Genomic DNA, 12,514 nt, shown 5'->3' with positions numbered 1-12,514 from the left:
CGGAGCTCCCCCCCCCCCCCCCCCCCCCCCCCCCCCCCCCGTGGCCTGGAGAAATAGCAAAGTCCAGAACCAATGAGAGACGTGGATTAGTAAAGGCAGGGAGCACCCAACATTCTTTGCCTTCCACTCGTGCACAGGGAGTGTACATCTGCGTACACACATGTATGCACTCTACACCCCAACACACACTGCGTGGAACATATACATGTGATTTTAGTGCTTCTAGCAGTGAAGGAGAAATAGGAGGAAGTCAGTTTCTTTAGGCAGTTTCAACTAGAAATTGAGACCCAGAGAGAGCCAGGAGATGCCACCCCACATGCCAACCCTCCTTGGCATGAATGGAACCGGTGTCTGATCAAGACTCATCCACAAGACTTCCCTAAAAGTCTTGTGACCCTGCCACAGTGCCCTCTGCTGCCCATGGTCTAACATACTACCTAGGGGTGCTGGCTCTGGGGTCCTCCCTTCGAATCTACAAACCAATTGGGTCTTTCCTTTACATAGCTGAATCTGATGAAAAGAATACATTTACTATGACTATATTTTCAGGGATCTTTTTATTTATTTATTTTTTATTTTTTTAGGTAGGGTCTCACTGTAGCCCAGGCTGACCTGGAATTCACTATGGAGTCTCAGGGTAGTTTTGAACTCAAGGCGATCCTCCTACCTCTGCCTTCCGAGTGCTGGGATTAAAGGCGCACGCCACCACATATTTTACGTGGTGTTGCTTTGCTGCGACCGCCCCTTGCCGATCATTCCTGCTCTCCTGCGGGGGAGCCGGAGCGGGAGGGAGAGGACACTGTCTGAGTGGCAAGCAAAAAAACGAAAAAAAAATGCATTTACTATATTATGAAGGCTCTGGCCTTCTTCCTGTCTCTCCTCTTGCCTTTCCTCAAACTGGCGACAGGGATACGTTTGACTCTGGTCTCTCCTCACTACAGCCTGGCTGGGGGTGGACAGAGAGCATAATAGTGTTTCTTGGTCTGGGGGGACTTTTCTGTTTGCCTCTGTTTTATAGTTTGGGGTAACTTCTCATTTTGATTAAATGTACAATTTTCCTCTGGTCTCTAAACCTACCACTTGTGTATTTCCCTTACACATTTCCCGATCTACTACAGTTTGTATACTGTGGTGGTTTGATCCAGGTCTCCCTCATAAACTTAGGTGTTCGGAATGCTAGGTGCCCAGATGATGGAGATTTGGGAATTAACACCTCTTGGAGGGAGTGTATTGTTGGGGGTCGGCTTATGGGTGTTATAGCCAGCTCCCCCTTGCCAGTGTTTGGCACACTCTCCTGTTCCTATTGTCCACCTTATGTTGGCCAGGGGGTGATGTCCACCCTCTGCTCATGCCATTGTTTTCCCCTGCTGTCATGGAGCTTCCCCTCGAGTCTGTAACCCAACATAAACCTTTTTCCCTTACAGGTTGCTCTTGGTCAAGTGTTTTCTGCCAGCCATGCCAACCTGACTGCAACAGATACATTTACTAACTGTAGGCCTATTACCTATCTATCTTCTCTAAACTTGGGGTAGCCATGGTACAAGCCTCTCTACACTTTACTTTTATTTTTTGTTTTTGTTTGTTCGAGGTAGGGTCTCATGCTAGCTCAGGCTGACCTGGAAATTCACTATGTACTCTCAGGGTGGCCTCGAACTCATGGTGATCTACATACCTCTGCCTCCCAAGGGCTGGGATTGAAGGCATGCGCCACCACGCCTGGCTTCACTTTTATTTTTTGAAGATACCTTTTATAACTTTTTTTAAGCTGGGAGTAATGGCCCATGCCTTTAATCTCAGCCTTTGGGAAGCAGAGGTAGGTGGATTGCCATGAGTTTGAGGCCACCCTGAGACCACATAGTGAATTCCAGGTCAACCTGGGCAAGAGTGAAACCCTACCTTGAGAAACAAGACAACAACAACAACAAAAAAAAGAGAGAATGTTTTAGTTTAGTTGTGTTTTAAGCAGGTGTGCTCACATATATGGGAGAGGAGTTAATCTTAGGTGTTTTCCTTAGTTGCTCTTCCATCTCACGCTAGCCCGGGCTGACCTGGAATTCACTATGTAATCTCAGGGTGGCCTCCAATTCACAGTGATCCTCCTGTCTTTGCCTCCTGAGTGCTGAGATCAAAGGTGTATGCCACCATGCATGCCTGGCTTGTTTTATTATTTATTTTTAATTTTTTTTTTTTGATGTAGAGCCTCACTCTAGCCAAGGTTGACCTGAAATTCACTATGTAGTCTCAGGGTGGCCTTGAACTCATAGGACTCCTGCTATCTCTGTCTCTCTTTTTTTTTGTTTGGTTTTTGGAGGTAGGGTGGACTTGAACTCACGGCAATCCTCCTACCTCTGCCTCCTGAGTGCTGGGATTAAAAGCGTGCGCCACCATGCCTGGCTACTATCTCTGTCTCTTGACTGCTGGGATTAAATGTGTGCACTCCCACACAGTGCTATTATTATTTTTTACTTTAAATATTTTATTTATTTATATGAAAGAGAGACATAGGCAAATAGGTGTGCTATAAATAAATAAATAATAAGATATTAAAACCTTTTTTTATTTTATTTTTTTTTTAAAATTTTTATTTATTTATTTATTTGAGAGTGACAGACACAGAGAGAAAGACAGATAGAGGGAGAGAGAGAGAGAATGGGCGCGCCAGGGCTTCCAGCCTCTGCAAACGAACTCCAGACGCGTGCGCCCCCTTGTGCATCTGGCTAACGTGGGACCTGGGGAACCGAGCCTCGAACCGGGGTCCTTAGGCTTCACAGGCAAGCGCTTAACCGCTAAGCCATCTCTCCAGCCCAAAACCTTTTTTAAATTAAAAAAATAAAAAAAGAAAATGGTCTGGGCTACACAAAACCTCAAGGCCTATGGGGGGGGCATTTCACACTTAAATTCCTAAAAACAGAACAGCAGGATATATACAGATAGACACAAGAAGAGATTAGTAGAATGGGTAGTAAAGGAAGCCATAATATGTTGTGTGCAAACTGCAGAATGAGAAAGGAGGTTAGTCTGAAAGCGGGTGATCAGAGAACAAAAGGCGGCTCTCGCAGGGCGTGGTGGCGCATGCCTTTAATTGCCAGCACTAGGGAGGCAGAGGTAGGAGGATCACTGAATTCGAGGACACCCTGAGACTACATAATGAATTCCAGGTCAGCCTGGACCAGAGTGAGAACCTACTTAGAAAAAAGCAGAACAAAACAAAACACGGCTCTATCCCAAAGAAGAATGGGCTCCTCCTCCACCATACTGCTGAGGGATGATGCCCACACTTATCAAAGGGGCCATCAAGGGCTACAGAGATGGCTTGGCGGTTAAGGCTCCTGCCTGTGAAACTAAGGACCTAGGCTCGATTCCCCAATATCCATTCAAGCCAGATGCACAAGGTGGTGCAAGTGTCTGGGGTTCGTTTGCTGCGGCTAGAAGCCCTGGTGTGCCCATTCTCCATCTGCTGCTCAAAGAAATAAATAAAAAGTAGTAAGACAGGAAAGGGATGAAATATCAAAACATTTTGCTGTGAGAAAGAAGCTACACTCTGAGTACTACCTTAGATAGTGGTGGTGGGGAGACAAAAAAAGGGAAAGGGAGCCGGGTGTGGTGGCGCACCGCTTTAATCCCAGCACTCGGGAGGCAGAGGTAGGAGGATCACCGTGAGTTCAAGGCCACCCTGAGACAACACAGTGAATTCCAGGTCAGCCTGAGCTAGAGGGAGACCCTACCTCAGGAAAAAAAAAAGGGGGGGGGGGAGGAAGGAAGGAAAGGAATGAAGACTCTGTGGCTACTTAAGTTCCTAAAAGGGAAAAAGACTAAGAAGTGAGCTGTAGGTCAGGCCGGACTAAACAAAAATCAAAGAGAAATTAGCATGGCCCAAGGCGGAGTTTAGCGCAGGGGAACTTCCTGGGGTGGGGTGCGGCAATGTGCAATTACAAAAGTCAGTACACTAGCCAAAAAAGCCTCCGTATAGAGCCGGGCGTGGCGGCGCACACCTTTAATCCCAGCACTCAGGAGGCAGAGGTAGGAGGATGGCTGTGAGTTCGAGGCCACCCTGAGCCAGAACGAGACTCTTACCTCGAAAAACCAACGCCCCCCCATGAAAACCCCCCACAACCTCTCCATATAAATGAAACCTTGAACAACATAAAAAGGTATTACACAGCCGCTGGGGTGGGGAAAGACGTCCGTGGCGGGGCGTGGCGGGGCGGGGCAGATTCCAAGCACCGGCAACTTTTCCCAAGGATGGATGATGGACGTGGAGGGGAATCCGGAAGCGCTCCGCCGACACGTAAGAGCCACGACCGGAAGCTGCGCCCGGCCCGAGGGCCGACACCCGCGGCACCTTAAGGGGATAGAGTCTGCAGTTTTCCAGAGAGCGAGGGTGTGTGTGTGTGGGTGTGTGTGCGCGCGTGGGCGAGGAGGGAGAAAGAGGGACGCGGCTCCTCGCCGCCGCCACATCGTCCGCAGCCCGCTGCCTCGGCCTCGGGGCGTGCGCATGCGCGCGCTGACGGGCGCTGGGCGGTGTCGCGCTGACGTCACGCGCGCGCGGGAGGCGGGCGCTGGGCGGTGTCGCGCTGACGTCACGCGCGCGCGGGAGGCGGGCGCTGGGCGGTGTCGCGCTGACGTCACGCGCGCGCGCTGACGTCGCCGGCGGCCGCGGGCTGGAAAGTGGAGGCGGGAGGGGCGGGGGGGTGGGGAGGAAGGCGCCGAGTTTGAGTAGTTCGAGAGCGGGGGCGTCCGCTTTGGTTTTATTTCTTGATTTAATTAGTTTCGGTGGCGCGCAGCATCGCCGGTGGCGGGAAGCGGAGCTTCAGGCTGGCGAGTCCGTCCCGCGCCGGCTTTCTCCCCGCGGGGAGCCGCGGCGGCGGCGGCGGCTGGGCGGCGCTCGGAGAAAGTTGCTGGGTCCCGGGCGGGCGCTGCCGCCGCCTCCCCCGCCACCATGGAGCCCCGCGGCGCCGACTACTTGTGCGCGCAGGTGTTGCAGAAGGACGTGGGCAGCCGGCTGCAGGCCGGTCAGGAAGTCCTGCTTTACCTCGGCCAGCCCGGAGCCCTCCCGGATCTGGAGGACGACCCGAGCCGCCTGGGCAAGATCGTGGATGCGCTCACCGGCTGGGTGGGCTCGAGCAACTACCGGGTAAGCGGAGCGGAGCGGACACGCCGCGCTCTCGCCACTCGTCGCTGCCCCTTTAACCCCGGGCGATGGGCGCGGGCTGGGAAGTTTCCGGCTCCCCCCTCCGGGGTGGGGTGGGGTGGGGTGGGTGGGGTGGGGTGGGGTGGGTGGGGCCCTTGTCTTCTTCCCGTTGCCCCCGGCTTCGGAAGCTGACCCGTGCTGCGATTCCGTGACACGACTTGCCGCTTGGACATGCTGTGTCCATCACTTTAAAAAAAAATTATATATATATACACATACACACACACACACACACGTAAAAACACAAAACTGGAGCCCGGAGGTGGTGGCTCGCACGCTTTTGATGCCAGCCCTCGGGAGGCAGAGGTAGGATCATCATGGTGAGTTCGAAGCCAGCCTGAGACTACATAGTGAATTCCAGGTCAGCCTGGGTTAGAGCGAGACCCTATCTCGGTAAAAACAAAACAAGATAAAATAAAAAAGACAAAACATAAAGCCAAAGGCTCCAAGACGTTTAAGATTACACCTCCCACCATGCAACCCCTGGTTTAAGACACGAAGGTATAATTTTTAAGTTGGAGATGTCAGTTTCATCTCTTCCTCATGACTGTTTTAAAAAAACCTTTTCATCGACAACTTCCATCCATATAAACAATATTGCATGATCATAATCCCCTTCCACCACCTTTCTTTTCTTTTCCTCCCTCTGCTGTTCTTTCCAACAAATAGTCGTCTTTTTTTTTTTTTTTAAGTCTCATTGTAGCCTAGGCTGACTTGGAATTCACTCTGTAGTCTCAGGGTGGTCTTGAACTCACGGGGATCCTCCTACCTCTGCCTCCCCAGTGCTGAGATTTATGGCATGCACCACCACGCCTGGCTTAGTCTATTATTTTTTATGTCAGGGTTTTTTTTCCACCTCTTATTTTGCAGGTGCCTAATGATTTCTTTGCTGTTTCATCTCCAACTTCTTTTCTTTTTCCTCAGTTTTTATGCATCCAAGGTGTTTTTTTAAGTTTTAAAATTTTTTTATTTTTCGAGGTAGGGTCTCAATCTAGCCCAGTCTGACCTGGAATTCACTATGTTGTCTCAGGGTGGTCTCAAACTCACATCCTTCCTCCTACCTCTACCTCCCTAGTGCTGGAATTAAAGGCGTGAGCCTCCACGCCTGGCTACCTACGAGGGTTGATCCTCATCTCTAAATCATCCTCAGGGCTTCCTCCTAAAGGTTCTCTGTTACATTGACCGTTAATAAACCTAACTCCCAGGGTACAATTTGTTTCCCTTTATTGACAGCGGGACAGCCATCGCTCTCTTTGTTGTCTTGTTTTACGGCAGTCATGGATGGACTCAGATCTGTACCCATGTTCTTCCATGCAGATTTAGTTCATGCTGCAACACTGAAGAAAAGGATGAGGGTCGAGGAGGAGTAGATGTTGAGTCACTAGCAGGCAGGTTGTCATGTCGCCAGGTAGGGAACCAGGTGACTTTCTGTTATTAGCCTCTTCCTTGGTTGAGAGCTGTGACTTTTTTCTTTTTAGTCTCCTGGTGGCAGTGTTGGTTTAAAATGCTGGCAGGAACCTCCCTTGAATGAAGTGATTCCTTTTAGTAATGTATCCAGAGAATATGGTGTTTTAAAACCTCAAAGGTAGAGTTATGGAGATTTCATAGTAAAACCTGTATGAGTTTTTTTTTTTTTTTTTTTTTTCTTCCAGGTAAGGTTTCACTCTAGCCTAGGCTGACCTGGAATTCACTGTGTAGTCTCAGGGTGGCCTCAAACTCATGGTGATCCTTCTACTTCTGCCTCCCAAGTGCTGGGATTAAAGGCATGCGCCACCACGCCTGGCCCTGTATGAGTTTTTGGAAAGTTTAAGCTTTTTAGACATTTTTTTTAATGTTTATTTTTGTTTTTCGAGGTATAGTCTTGCTCTATCCCAGGCTGACCTGGAATTCACTATGTAGTCTCTGGGTGGCCTTGAACTCACTGTGATCCTCCTACCTCTGCCTCCCAATTGCTGGGATTAAAGGCATGTGCCATCACACCTGGCTTCAAACATACATACATACATACATACATACATACATATATATGTAATATTTTATTTGTTTATTTAAGAGAGAGAAAGAGGCAGAGAGATAGAGAGAATGGGCATGCCATGGCTTATGTAGGTCCTGGAGAGTTGAACCAGGATCCTTTGGCTTTGCAGGCAGACGTCTTAACCGCTAAGCTCTCTCTCCAGCCCCTTCAAAAATATTTTTATTGCAGCACTTGTCCTTGTCTTTGTTGAACTGATGGACAAAGACTTAAAGACAGGTGCAAAAATAATCCTCTTTTGCAACCCAGAACTCATTGTTAAGTATGAGTTTTGGTACAGATAAGAAGGAATATGGCACAGACATTTCAGAATGGTGGTATCAATAACAAGGTTGGTTCTAAGAATAGAGTTGATATTTTTAAAGTACAGATGGTAATAAATCTCAGAAACTGAATAGTATTTTGATATGTGAGTGATAGACGAAGGCAGTCTCTTGTTCTTAAGGTTTTTATCTTGAACATGAGGTCTGCAGATACAGATACTTTTTTTTTTTTTTTTTTTGGTTTTTCGAGGTAGGGTCTCACTGTAGCCCAGGCTGACCTGGAATTCACTATGTAGTCTCAGGGTGGCCTCGAACTCATGGTGATCCTCCGACTTCTGCCTCCTGAGTGCTGGGATTAAAGGCATGTGCCACCATGCCTGGCTCAGATACCTATCATAAGCTGTGAATGGATGTTAACATTTTAAAATGAATAGGACCTGAACATGTTTATAGAACTGTAGGATCCTAAAGTAAATTGCTTCAAGGAATTAGATGTCAGAGATCTCAGAAACTTTGCCATTCCACCAGGGAGAGGCTCAGAAAATTGTGGCATATGTCCAATTACTCAACTGGATCAGTTCTTGCAAGGACTGAGCTTCTGCAGAATTAAGGTGACCACAATACAATGAAGGAGACACATGGGAAATCCCTTAAATGAAAGTATTGGTTTTTCACATATTGACAGTGTGTGAAATCAGCATATATTTCTGGCTTGAAGTTTTGCTAGCGTTTTTTTGTGGAAGGAGGGAATAAAAGTTAAATTTAGCTCTTTAAAAGAAAATATTTTTATTGGGGGCTGGAGAGATGGCTTAGCGGTTAAGATGTCTGCCTGCAAAGCCAAAGGATCCTGGTTCAGTTCTCCAGGACCATGTAAGCCAGATGCACAAGGGGGTGCATGCATATGGAATTCATTTTCAGTGGCTGGGGGCTGTGGTGCACCCACTCTTTCCCTTCCCCCATCTCTCTCAAATAAATAAATAAATATTAAAAATATTTTTACTGGTTTAGAGAGATTGCTTAGTGGTTAAAACACTTGGCTGTGAAGGACTCAGGTTTGATTCCCCACTACCCACATAAGCCAGATGCCCAAGATGGCACATGCGTCTGAGTTCATTTGCAGTGGCTAGAGGCCCTGGCACGCCTGTGCTCTCTCTTTATCTGCCCTCATCCTAAACAAATAAACAAAATGTTTTCATTTACTTATTTGAGAGAGAAACTGAGAAAAAGAGACAGAGCGAGGGCTGGAGAGATGGCTTAGTGGCTAAGCATTTGCCTGTGAAGCCTAAGGACCCTGGTTCAAGGATAGATTCCTCAGGACCCATGTTAGCCAGATAAACAAGAAGGTGCGTGTGTCTGGAGTGCGTTTGCAGTGGCTGGAGGTCCTGGTGTGCCCATTCTCTCTCTCTGTCTGCCTTTCTTGCTCTGTTGCTCTCAAATACATAAATAAAAAATGAACAAAAATATTAATAAAAAAGAGACAGTGAGTATGGGTGTGCCAGGGCATACTACCAGTGCCATTGCACTCTTCAGAGTACTGTCAGCGGTGGCAGTTGAGTGGTCCATCTTGTGAGACACACCTGGCCTCTGTGATACACAGCATGCTTCTCTGCCCTGCCCCTGAGGTCGGCTTCCACTCTGCTGCTTTCCTGGTAAAACAGCCCCTTATTGTCCTTCAGGGCTTGTCCCTAGGCTTGAACACTCTTTCCTTGCTTCTCACAAGCTACTGTAGCTGCGACAGGTCTAGCACTCAGCACTTCCACGGGCTTCTTCTGCCCTGTCCACACGCGCTGGATCGCGCTGCTGGCCAGTGTGCCTTCTCTGCTGCTGTGATGGATGAATTGTCTGTATTCTTCATTGAGTTCCTCAGCTTGAATGTTCAATGCCATGCCTTCTTATGTACTCAAAGGCACTGGCCACCCAACCCTTTTTTTGACGCAAGCCTAACAGACTGGCCTTGTGTTTTTTTTTTTTTTAATTTTTTAAAATTTTATTTCTTGAGGTAGGGTCTCACTCTAGCTCAGGCTGATTTGGAATTCACTGTGTAGTTTCAGGGTGGCCTTGAACTCATGACAATCCTTCTGCCTCTGCCTCCTGAGTGCTGGGATTAAAGGTGTGCGCCACCACACACGGCTCTTTTTTAAAAAATTAATTAATTAGAGAGCAAGGGGGGCGGAGAGGAAGAATGGGTGCACCAGGTCCTCTATCTGCTGCAAATGAACTCCAGATAGTTGCAGCACCTTGTGCAGCTGGTTTAAGTGGTACTGGGGAATGGAACCTGGGTCCTTTGACTTCACAGGCAAGTGCCTTAACCGCTGAGCCATCTCTCCATCCAAATGCTTTTTTTTTTTTTTTTTTTAATTTAATGAGGGAGCAAGAGAGAATTGACACACTTGGGCTTCTAGTCACTGCAGTTGCATTCCAGATGTTTGCGCCACCTTATGCGCATAGGTGACCTTGTGCACATGTGTCACCTTTTGCACCTGGCCTATGTGGCTTCTGTGGGGTTGAACCTGGGTCCTGAGGCTGTGCATGCAACCGCCTTACCTGCTAAGCCATCTCTCCAGCACCCCCCCTTTATTATTGCTATTATTATTAGGGGGGGGGGGGAGAGAGAGAGAAAGAGAGAGAGTGGAGGAAAGAATGGGCTTGTCAGGACCTTCAGCCACTGCAAACGAGCTCCAGACACGTGCGCCCCTTTGTGCAATTGCACCCTTGTGTCACTGTGCGACTGGCTTACGTGGGATCTAGTGATTCAGACGGGAGTTCTTAAGCTTGACAAGCAAGCACCTTAACCGCTAAGCCATCTCTTCAGCCCCAGCCCCTTCCCCCCTTTTAAAAATGTTTTTACTTACTTGCAAGCAGAGAGGAAGAAGAGAAGAGAGTGGGTGTGCCAAGGCCAATCACCACTGCAAATGAACTCCAGATGCATGCACTGCTTTGTGCATCTGGCTTTTCATGGGTACTGGGGAATTGAACCATGGTTGTTAGCCTTAACCGTTCAGGCATCTCTTCAGCCCTAATTCATTCATTCATTCATTCATTCCTTCCTTCCTTCCTTCCTTCCTTCTTTTGGTTTTTTGAGGTAGGTTCTCAGTCTAGCTCAGGTTGACCTGGAATTCTAAAACCTCATGGAAGATGATGGGAAGTTCCCTGGTATTGTTCTTGTCAGTGGTTTTTCTGAATTTGATACCAAGAGTCCAGGCAGTGATGATAATGTGGGACCATATCAGACTTAAAGTTTCTGTACCGCAGAGTACATAACAGAACAGAAAGCAACCTGCGATGGGACCGAATGATTTCCAACCATATGTCAAGGAGTTGATATTCCAGATGCACAAGGAGCTCATATAATTGCAAACACCAAACTAAAACAAAACCCCACACATTAAAGAAACCATCTGGGCTGGGGGGATGGCTCAGTGGACAAAGTACTTGCCATGCAAAGATGAATACCTGAGTTTGGAACATCAAACCCTATGTAAGCCGGATGCCATAGCAGGCCTTGTAATTTCAGCCATGCCTGCTGGTGAGAAGCGAGGCAGAGCCTGGAGACTCTACAGGAAGCTCACAGGCCAGTTAGTTGGGTGAAAAAATGGTGAACCAGGGTGAGATCCTGCCTTGAAGGAGGTGGAATGCAAGGAGCAGACCAGAAAAGTTGTTCTCTGACCTCCACATGTGCCCATACACAGTTTCTCCCCAAAAGAACTCATACCACTTAAAAATTGCAAAGACAGCCCTGCGTGGTGGTGCACACTTTTAATTCCAGCAATTGGGAGGCACAGGTAGGATTGCTGTGATTTTAGTTTTTTTTTTTTTTTTTTTGGTTTTTCGAGGTAGGGTCTCACTGTGGCTCAGGCTGACCTGGAATTCACTATGTAGTCTCAGGGTGGCCTCGAACTCTCGGAGATCCTCCTACCTCTGCCTCCCGAGTGCTGGGATTAAAGGCGTGCGCCACCACGCCCGGCTTATTGGTTGCTGTGATTTTAAAGCCACCCTGAAACTACATAATGAATTCCAGGTCAGCCTGAGCAAGATACTGTTTCAGAAAGCAATACCAAAAAAACAACAACAAAAAAAAAATTGAGGGGGGGAAGACTTGGATAATTATCAAAAGAGACCTAAAATCACCAATACACATGGCTAGGAAGGTAGATGGCTCATTGATTAAAGTGCTTGCTTGCAAAGCCTGATAGCCCAGGTCAGGTCTAATTCCCAAGCCACCTATGTTAACTAGATGCAAAAAGTGATGCAAGGGCTTGGGCATGGTAGTGCACTCGGGAGGCAGAGGTAGGAGGATTGCCAAGAGTTCAAGACCACCCAAGACTACATAGTGAATTTAAAGTCAGCCTGAGCTAGGGTGAGACCCTACCTCATAAAACAAAACAAAACAGTACAAACAACAACAAAAACCCCTCAGGAGTCAGAGATAGGAGGATTGGTGTGAGTTTGAGTCCAGCCTGAGACTACAGAGTAAATTCCAGGTCTGCATGGGCTAGAGTGAGACCCTACCTTGAAAAAAACAAACAAAAAAAAGCTGCTTATTGGGGGCTGTGGAGATAGCTCACTTGGTAAAGTGCTTGCATTGCAAACACCAGGGCCCGAGTTTTGTCCCCAGAACATATTAAAAAAAAAACCATGGGCTGGAAAGATGGCTTAGCGGTTAAGCACTTGCCTGTGAAGCCTAAGGACCCCGGTTAGAGGCTCGATTCCCCAGGACCCACGTTAGCCAGATGCACAAGGGGGTGCATGCGTCTGGAGTTCGTCTGCACTGGCTGGAGGCCCTGGTGCGCCCATTCTCTCTCTCTCTATCTGCCTCTTTCTCTCTGTCTGTCGCTCTCAAATAGATAAAAATAAGTTAAAAATTTTAAAAAAGGAAGTTCTGGCCTGGAGAGAGGGCTTAGCGGTTAAGCGCTTGCCTATGAAGCCTAAAGACCCCGGTTCGAGGCTCGGTTCCCTAGGACCCACGTTAGCCAGATGCACAAGGGGGCGCACGCGTCTGGAGTTCATTTGCAGTGGCTGGAGGCCCTG

The 12,514-nt window shown here is 48.1% G+C and overlaps 1 protein-coding gene and 1 non-coding gene across 33 annotated transcripts in view; both read left to right on the top strand.

Moving 5' to 3' along the window:
• The first annotated feature begins 4,921 nt into the window (after window positions 1-4,921).
• Window positions 4,922-12,514, top strand: part of Clasp2 (cytoplasmic linker associated protein 2) — a 208,582-nt gene continuing 200,989 nt past the window's right edge. For all 32 annotated transcript variants that reach the window (XM_045136851.1, XM_045136845.1, XM_045136850.1 and 29 more), the window contains exon 1: window positions 4,922-5,134. In XM_045136851.1, the coding sequence (XP_044992786.1) occupies window positions 4,940-5,134 (195 nt within the window). In that variant the 5' untranslated portion in view covers window positions 4,922-4,939. The remainder of the gene's footprint in view (window positions 5,135-12,514) is intronic.
• LOC123455696 lies at window positions 7,393-7,518 on the top strand. The gene has a single exon (XR_006634079.1). It is a non-coding gene; the product is annotated as a small nucleolar RNA SNORA40 (small nucleolar RNA).

The sequence above is a fragment of the Jaculus jaculus genome, chromosome 17 (assembly GCF_020740685.1).
Source record: "Jaculus jaculus isolate mJacJac1 chromosome 17, mJacJac1.mat.Y.cur, whole genome shotgun sequence".
NCBI lineage: Eukaryota > Metazoa > Chordata > Mammalia > Rodentia > Dipodidae > Jaculus > Jaculus jaculus.
This window is presented reverse-complemented; position numbering and strand designations above follow the sequence as displayed.